Genomic DNA, 9377 nt, shown 5'->3' with positions numbered 1-9377 from the left:
AGGCAAGTGAGGAATTTGTTGGACTTTGTACTCTTGGCTGAGTATGTTTTCTGCCGTCCCGTTTAGCTTGGATAAGTGAGACTCTACTGTAGTATCCAAAGTACCATGTTTAAAGTTCTTCACCACTGATATATGTTCCTTCCTTGTTAATTCCCTGCATCAGTGATGGAACAATCCCAAGGCCACCCTTGGTTGCTGCACTGCCTTTTCTTATTCACCTGATTAAGGCAATAACAGTTATGTGGCTTCAAATCTTTGACTCCTAGTATTAGCAAATGTAAACAGAAGGGAAAGGGCCCATTCTTTTGTTACAAATTTGAGAATACCCTCTTCTCTGTAATGATTCACATCGCAGAAATGTAAACACTGGATTATAAAAACTACGAGAAAAGCATGAACACAACAGAAAAAATCTTTATTGAATTCTCGTTTTTAACAATGATTATTATGAACTGAAATCTAAACAAGGTGACTAAAAAAGCCAGACTTTTCCTGCCCATTTCATGTTCTCTTTTAACCAACTAAGAACAGAAGCATATTGCAAACTGTAAACCTCCTCCTTCCTAATATTTACAGTCAAGTATTTTAAGGAAAGCTTTGGTGTAGATATGCAAGCAGCTTTCATCAGCCTACTGATTGCACTTTGGTAGTCATCTTCTTTATGTACATTGTTGGCTTCACATCTGAAAAAGAAATGTGGCTGTTTCAGTATAGTAATGGGCATGAACTACTATCTCATTTTTTCCCCTTAAAATGGGCTTCAATTTACTTTTGTGTCATTTTAAAGTTAAGAACAAATATTACTAATGTATTATGTAGCAAAGTATGAACAACACAGTTTAGGAAACACTTCCTTTAATTGCCAAGCATAGTTTTAATAAATAATAACTTTTTAATACCAACTAAAGTATGGTGCACTATTTAAAATAAGAATGAGAAAATACTGCATGAAAATTTTAGGAATTAAGCACTGAATCCTTATCGAGGAAGAAATAAAAATATCAGGGAGGATGGATAAAGAATTACTAGAAAGAGATAGGATCAAAGCTGTTACAAGAAACATAACATTCCAAGGAATATGTACATTTCTGTGTTAAGCATATTCACATTCTGACTTAACATAAATTGACTGTGGATGCTATTATATCACATTTATGCTATCAGGAAAAAAGGAAAGAATGGAACATTGAACCAGCAGCAGAAGTGTGCCCAACAATAACTTTGAAGAATTATTAGGAAGTAAGAAAAATTACATTGCTATGTGTTGTCAACATAATTTGTGTCCAAGAGCCTTATTGGTGAAGGTAAGTAAAGCACAATAGCACTAAGATACCGTGTTTCTCTGAAAATAAGACACTGTCTTATATTTATTTCTCCTCAAGACACACTACAGAACCTTAATCAGTGGCTGATGCCGGGTGAGAGACTCCCCCCCCCCCCCCCCGGCACACAGAAGACTGGGCAGTTTGGAAGGCGCTGAACAGACTGCGCTCTGGCACCACGAAATGCAGAGCCAACCTTAAGAAATGGGGCTACAAAGTGGAGTCCGCAACATGCGACTGTGGAGAAGAGCAAACCACAGACCACCTACTGCAATGCATTCTGAACCCTGCTACATGCACAATGGAGGACCTTCTAACAGCAACACCAGTGGTCAACTACTGGGCAAAAGACATTTAGTATTAATGCCAAGTTTTCTTTAAAAAATATCTATGTTTGCAAATCCATTACAATTTGTACCTCAGTTTGCTTCTGACAGAAGAAATAAATAAATGAAGTATGATACAACAATCTGCATTTATGGGATGATCTCTCTGGGCTCAGTAACAGCTGAAGCTTTCCCCCTATCTCCTGGTGTTCGTGTGGACTGAGACATATGAAAGCTCCGCTTAATTATAAAGCAGTATTTTTCACACAAAATATCTGATAATGACCTCCTTTATCACTTCTGTAGCATTGTGTCAGTTCAATTGATTTTGAATTGTCAATGGGCATGAGTTTTGGCAGGGAAATATGATCACAGGAGAACCACCCTTTTTAGAGTATCTGTTGCTTCAACAATATGGTGTTTCAATTCCTTATTTTCTTATGCTTGCACAGAAACCCTATTCAGAACATTCTAGAGCCCTTAGCTTGGGAAGATCCTCCCCATCTCACATGTCTCATCTGTTATGCTATTGTTCTCTTAGTTTTGAGGACCCAGGAGAAGGTGTCAGTGAATTAAAAGAGGGTAGGGTAGGGGGTTGGTGTGAGTGCACAGATGACCAAAAACCACAGTTCCAGGTAAGCAACCTGTTCTTTGTGGTTGCTTAGCATCACAGAATAGATGATGGAGAGGCTTACCAGAGAATGGTGTGCAGGTTACTCACTGCATGACAGATACTAGGACAGCATGGCCAAAGGCAGCACTGATTTGGGATCTAATGCTGTATGAAAGTAGATTATTGAGATCAAGTTGCTGCTTTGCATACATTTGGCTAGAAAACACCTCTCAATAGTGCTGCATAGGCATTCCAGCTCATGACAAATATACTCTCAAATTCTCAGGGATTGAGCATTTACACAGTTGGCATGCTTGAATTGTCTCGACATCTAGATGCCTTCATTTCTTATCAAATGGAGATGAGATCCCTTTTGGAATTTGAGACCTTTGTGACAATGGAATTCTGAGGGTGTGTGAATATTGGGTTGTCTTTGTTAAAATCTACATTAGATGTTGTAGTCAACGTAATGGGGATGGTAATGAGGCTGGCTTCCTTTACTACTGCTTAAGGAGGTATTTTAAGTAGCAGGGGAATTATTGGTGATGTTATACCAATTGGAATACTGAATAAGTCACTCGTAATAGGTGGTTATCTGAATCTCAATCTCAGCCACCACTGGAAAATGTCAGCAAACACTTACATCATCCTCTGGGAAAAGAGGTGGATTGTTATTTTGAGGTTTGCCAGCTGGTAAGGTAAAAGGAGAATCCAGGTACTGAGTCAGATTCATAATACCCCTCCAAAGAGGCTTCCAAATTTGAATCCTGGGGTGGAGTCTGAGGAGGCTGAGAGTCTACACACTGGTGCTGCAATTGGATAGAAGAAAGCCATTAGGGCTATAAGGGAAGTGATCTCATGAGGTGGGGTGCTTGCAAACTGTCAGTGGACAACTCCCTTGCAGCAGAGGGTCATTTGTGGAGGACTTGGCAAGTCTGATGGTGCTATGCTAATAAAGGTTGATTGTGTTGGGACCCGTAGATTTGAAGTGCTATAGACATCAGGGAGAATCTGAAGGCCTGGGCAGCAAAGAGATGGGTCTGTGCCTTGATGAAGGTGAGCCGTCATCTCAAATCCAACAAGGTTGATGACTAATACCAGGACAGGTGACTGTGCATGGATTCCAGTGATCTATATTGGCTACGGTACCAAGAGTGTAAAGGAAACCAAGAGGGTTTGTGATGATAACAATCACAATGAGAGTAAGCAGGAATAGTAGGACCCTGGGCATTCTTTCCATAAGTGTTTATTTGTCTACTGATGTAAGAGATTGCAAAGAGGGATTCCTCCCAATGGTGAAGACTTAGGTCCCTACTGTTTTCATGGTTGCAGTATCTTATGGATGAGAATGATCCTTCCCTGCAGAAAGGTATTTTTTCTGAGTTAGAGCTGCTGGGAGAGGCTGATGAGCAATGTGCTCTCTCTGAGGTTGGTCTGTCTGGTCTGAATTATTTGAGACTCCTCCAATAGATTACCAACTACACTGGTATCAAGTTGTGCTGGAACTGATAATAGGTTCAGTATCAAAAGTGGTGGAATCAGAGTTGGTATCGCAGCTGGTATCGTCAAGACCACTGGTTGCTTAAGATGTTTCAATATCTTTTCAGTATCAGAGCAAGAGAATCTGTCACATTCAACACTTGAGAGAATTTGTGTATCAGCTTTAAAGACCCTTAGTCTTACATGCCATGTCAGGAGCTGATTTCTGCTGTCTCAGAAGTTCATCATAAATCTTCTCCGTGACATCTCAAGGCCAGCAGAAGTGCTGGTGGAAAGGCAATGGATGGACTAACCTTTTCTCATGGGAAAATAATGATAAGGGTCTGGGGCGGGTAGTGGGAATAGGAGGAAAAACAGGGGGGTTTGGGCGAAAATGCCATTAGTGGCTTTTTCTTGGACTGTAGAAATCTGAGCAATAAAGCCAATTCCAAAAATAACTTTCTGAGTGGTCTTAGTTGCTTGCTAGATTCTGCAGAGAGTGACACTCCACTGAAGATTCAATGGTCTTAGATGAAGACGTTTCTTTGGCAGAGTCAGGCATCGGTATAGAGGCTGCTTGATGTTTCTTAGTCTCATTGATTGGTAAAAAAAATTGATAGAGGCTGATTCTAGGCCCCCTGAGGGAGATAAGTTTGGGGGGGGGGAATTGTTCCCAATAGAATGATTTAAGATGGGAAGCTAAATTCCTCGGTTTGTGAAGTAAATCCTCTGTAAGTCTAACATTTATCAACAATATGGTCCTCTCTGAGATAAAACAGCCACTTCAAGTGACCTTTGGAAAGAGCAACAGTGCAAAGCTTTAAAAAGGACTGAAGAGGCCATAGAGGATGGAAAAAGGGAGAGTGGTATGAATATATATATATATATATATATATATATATATATATAGAGAGAGAGAGAGAGAGAGAGAGAGAGAGAGAGGGATGAAAAGAAGAATAAAATGATTCAGAGTAAGGATATATAGAAAACGGGAAATAGAATCAAAGCAGATTAGAAGGTGCAACCTTTAAAAAGCTCAGGAACAACCAAAGGGGTGTTTCTCTATCGGCAAATGAAGTGAAACTAAGGAAACAGATTAGTGGTCGGGACATGTGCAATAGGGAGGAGAAGGTGAGGATGTTCCCAAGCTTTCCATTCTAAAACTCTAAAATGTTCCCAAAGAAGTCTCTATGCAAGCACAAAGTCTACGGTGTGATGTACAGAGACCACAATGAAGAAGATAGTGGAAGTCAACAGATGAGAACTTGAAAGACTATAAAATTATATATGTAGATAATTTACCAATTTACCAACCTTTTTAGTACTATTTGAAGTAACTGACTGGAAGCACCCAGGCTCTGAATACTGCTAGCATTTGCAACCAAGAAAATTTCAATTGCTAGCAGCATCTCAACCTCAGTCATGTAAGATGGAATCAGGAGAAGTTTACGGTAAAGATTTCCCTCCAGTGGTGGGTAGCAGCCCAATCCTAAAGCGCCTAAAATATCAGTAAAAATATGAAGAAAGGGTTAAGGTGCTAAAAGGTTATATCTTCAGGTATGTGGATAGACCAGAGCTTTCCAAAGATTTTATGTTGGTGACTTGTTTTTTAGACATGCATCCTTTTTTGACATAATTAAGTTTTACTAGCAAACCAGAGATTAAACCAACTCCATATAAGAGATATGGACACATTAGCTCATTAAAACCTTTCATTTATATTTTTTAAAAATATATGATTTGTTGTTTATTTCACATAGATTACAAGGTTTCTCCTTAGGATTGCGAAACACACTTGCACACACTGCAGCTGATAGTTTGGAAAGCTCTGGTATAGATAGTTGACTCATTTATAATCTGAAATCACTTGAACTTCTAGATAACTTTCAGCTGCTTCCATTTCCAGCCTTACTATAATTGCTGTTTTGTACATTGTCAACACATGGGATATAGGAGCAGAGGAGAAGGTAATCCTATCCTGTTGGTTTAGAACTGTGGTTTTCAACCTGGGGATCCCCAGATGTTTATTTGTTGTTTCTTGGCATTTACAAAAATAGGGCAAAGCCTTGTTTTTCTCATCCTTGGGTTCAGAGTTTTTGGCCTTCCAACTCCCAGAAATCCTAATAGCTGGTAAACTGGCTGGGATTTCTGGGAGTTGTAGGCCAAAACAACTGGGGAACCACAGGTTGAAAACCATGGTTTAGAAAGACCAGAAGTGCTCCGGTGCATATTTATCAAAATGGGAAACTCTTCATTTCCTACATTATGACCATGCAATTCCACTGTCATTGGGAAACTAATCAGTTGTTCATCCCTCTTCTCCAGCTACTCTATTATCTGCTATTCCCCTTCTTTCAAAATAGCTGTTGGGATCCCATTCCGTTTGGGACAGCGAGTGCATTTGAAAAGCAGCATGTTATAGATATTCACTAAATGGCTACCAAGAAGGGAGGTAGGTAGGCAGACAAGCAGCAGAATTATTCAATGAAATGGCTGTCATTGAGGGCACAGCCAATCACAAACTCCTAATTTCCCTAAGGGAGACTAGAGTTATGCTAAAACATATAAAAGCTCATTTAAAAACTGGTCCCTTCTTCAGAAAATCTACACAGAATTCAAACAAGTAGCTTTTTAAAAAGCCACAGTATCAATTCATATCTTAAAGCAACCAAATATCAACCAAAGCAATAATGGAAGATTATCTCTAATGTCTAGCTCACTTCCATTCTGACACAGTATAGTTTTTTTTTTTTGCGATTGATTGTCTGATATCTTTAAAATAATAACCTAATAGAGCATCCATTAAACAGCCCAGCAAAATTATAACATAATCTTCAATGCCAAGTGATACATAAGTAGCTTGGACTGTAGCCCAAACTTTTCTATGTGAATTTTCCCAACACTTTAATATAGCAGATACTGTTCTTAAGGGAGCTTACTTTTGTAATGTGTCCTGGCTTTAAGCCACAAGCAGTTTCTTCCCAGTGTCGTGATTAATTCTCTAAGTAAATTAAATTCAACAGGTATGATCTTTGTAAACATGAAGTCTACAATAGCCGATGATATTTCAAGGTGCTTGTTTTCTAGGCAAGCACCAAATAGCTTATTAAACAAAATGTTGTATTGCGATACATCCAGAGTATCTGTAAAAGAAGAGTATTGCAAATGAGAAGTGTCGTAGTTCCGACGTAGCCCACAGACTCTAGAAATATAATGGTGAGAACCACAGCACTGCATATTTCCCTGTTTCAGAGATAGGGAACCTTTTCCTGGAAAAACACATTAAAATAGCTGTAAACAAATAACACAGCATTCAAGAAAATTCAATTAGATTAAAATGTACGTTATTTTATAAAAGTCCAACTACTTAGTACTTAATAATTTCAAAAAATGAAAACTATTTAATTTTGAAGTTAACTTTTTAATGACTTTGCTGATGTTGCACTCTAGCCTTGAGATACCTTTTCACCCAGCATCACACCAGAGTCCAGTAGTACTAACTACAACAGTTTATTAAGAAAAACAGGTACAAAGGGGAAAAAGTGCATTTTCCAAAAGAGCAGTAGGAAAGGAGCTATAAAATAGCAGTAGTCCATATAAAAAGAACAGTAGTCCAAAAATGACAAATTACATGAAATCAAGGAAGTCCAGATCACAGGCATAAATCCGTAAGTATGAAAGCAGGAACTTTCTCCAAGGCAAAACACTTTCAGGAACATAGGCAACACAGGAAACTTGAATCATGAGCTTGAGCTAAGACAGGAACCAGAATCTTTTGGCAACGTTGTTTGCTCTGAGGTACCAAGAAAAATATCACTCAATTTAAGCTCAAGCTCGAACAAGAAGCTATGAGAGCATGTCTCACACACCTGGTTTTCAAGGACTTCCCAGAGCCCCTCTGAGTGCCTAATTAATCTATCATTCAATCCCTCCATATGGAGACAATCTGATATCGTGGGAAAACTCCCCATCAGTTGAAGGCCGATTCCCATGAAAAATGGACTTTTCTCCTATTTTTAAGGAATAGACATTGGAATCTTTGGCTCATCTTCAATTGTCTGACTTCATTCTGATCTAAGGCCTGCAAATCACCTTGATCACACACAGAATCCTCAATAGGAAACCCATCATCCTCCTCGTTCTCTGAGAAATCCCCAGCATCTTGCTGGGTCCCATCACTTGAATCTAATTTTTGTTGGAAAGCATCTTAATATTTGGCTGCAACATAGAGGCCTGCAGTTTCAGTTGATTGTCATTTGTGACCTTAAGGGCATCTTGATTGGGATTAGGTAGGGGAACGTAAAATTGTAGCAATAAGTGATTGAAAACCAAGAAAGCATTATTCAGACACGTTGCCAAAGTATGTGTATTCTACTGAATTTTTCCATATTTTAATTTGACTTTTCTTAGGATGAAATAATGACTTCAAAATGTCATCAACTGAGAGCTCGATCAGTTCCATCTGGAGTTGTGTAAGCTGCTAAACCAGTGGCTCACTGTTGAGTAGTCAAAACGCAGCTTGGAGTCATACACAGTACTCAGTCCAAACAAGGGTGAATCAATAAAGTAATCAAGGGTTGTTTCCAATAACTTCAATGCCAGGCAATCTCACCAATATAGAAACAAAATGTAGCCCACTTGCCGAAGTCAAGATCTGTCTCTGGTGGAGTTCAGAGTGCTCTGAATGCAGGGTGAGCTACAATTTTCATGCGGGTGGGTTGGTTCCCCCCCCCCCCCCCCAGCAAACACCTCCAGTATATTCTGTTGGTTGCAGTAGCCTGTGGAAGTGGGTGAAGGTACTGCAATTCCCATCATCTGTGGGCCATCCTCTCCTATCCCTCACCAGGACATAAAGTGAGTCATAGCGAGAATGTGTGCCAAATTTTGTCCAGGTGCATCATTCGTGGAAGTTGCAGTGGTTTCTGGAAGTGAGTGAAGATACTGGAATTCTCATCGTCTCTGGTCCAACCTCTTCCAAAACTCACCAGGATGTAAATAATGTTATGGGGTGTCATCCAAGTGTGTCATGCATAGGGGTTGCAGTGGTCTCTAGAAGTGAGTGAAGGTACTACAAATCCCATCATCAATGGCAAGTGTGGCCCAGGTCCATCGTTGGTTGGCTTCATAGTGCTCTCTGGATGTAGGTGAACTACAACTCCTATTAATCAAGGTCTATTCCCCCCAAACTTGGTCATGGGGGTTCTGTGTGCCAAATGTGGTCTAGGCCCATTGTCGGTAGGGGTCACAGTGCTGTGCTTTGATGCAGGGTGAAGTACAACTTCTATCCTGTTGAGTCAGTCCCCCACCCCCTCCAGTCTGTTCAGTTGATGATCAATTCTTTGCTGTGTGCCATAGGAAAGAGTAAGAAAAGGTTAAGGGAAAGGCAGTGAGCAGGTCATGAAAATTCCACACCAATGGAGAGAGAAAGGAACCCTGGGACGTAGCGCTCACTAAAAACTGCAATGTCAGTGGAGGGAGGGCTTTGGTGTCTCCTCAGCACTGTGGGTTAAAGCTATTTGTGGACGCGGGATGCTGTCTGTATAAATGGACACCTTTGCCTCATACACACATACAGATTTTCACTTTTATTATGTGTATAGATGTACAGTGTTCCCTCCCTACTTTGCAGTTCGCCTT

General features: G+C 39.9%; 1 protein-coding gene across 1 annotated transcript in view; it reads right to left on the bottom strand.

The window, feature by feature from the left end:
- Positions 1 to 394: 394 nt before the first annotated feature.
- topaz1 (testis and ovary specific TOPAZ 1) overlaps positions 395 to 9377 on the bottom strand; it is a 107440-nt gene continuing 98457 nt past the window's right edge. Inside the window, exons 20-22 of the mRNA XM_062957851.1 lie at positions 6680 to 6883; positions 5055 to 5238; positions 395 to 683 (exon numbers count right to left, since the gene is read on the bottom strand). Of these exons, the coding sequence (XP_062813921.1) occupies positions 473 to 683; positions 5055 to 5238; positions 6680 to 6883 (599 nt within the window). The 3' untranslated portion in view covers positions 395 to 472. The remainder of the gene's footprint in view (positions 684 to 5054; positions 5239 to 6679; positions 6884 to 9377) is intronic.

The sequence above is a fragment of the Anolis carolinensis genome, chromosome 6 (genome assembly GCF_035594765.1).
Source record: "Anolis carolinensis isolate JA03-04 chromosome 6, rAnoCar3.1.pri, whole genome shotgun sequence".
Lineage (NCBI taxonomy): Eukaryota > Metazoa > Chordata > Lepidosauria > Squamata > Dactyloidae > Anolis > Anolis carolinensis.
The sequence above is the reverse complement of the archived record's forward strand: the minus strand, read 5'-3'. Positions and strand labels throughout refer to the sequence as shown.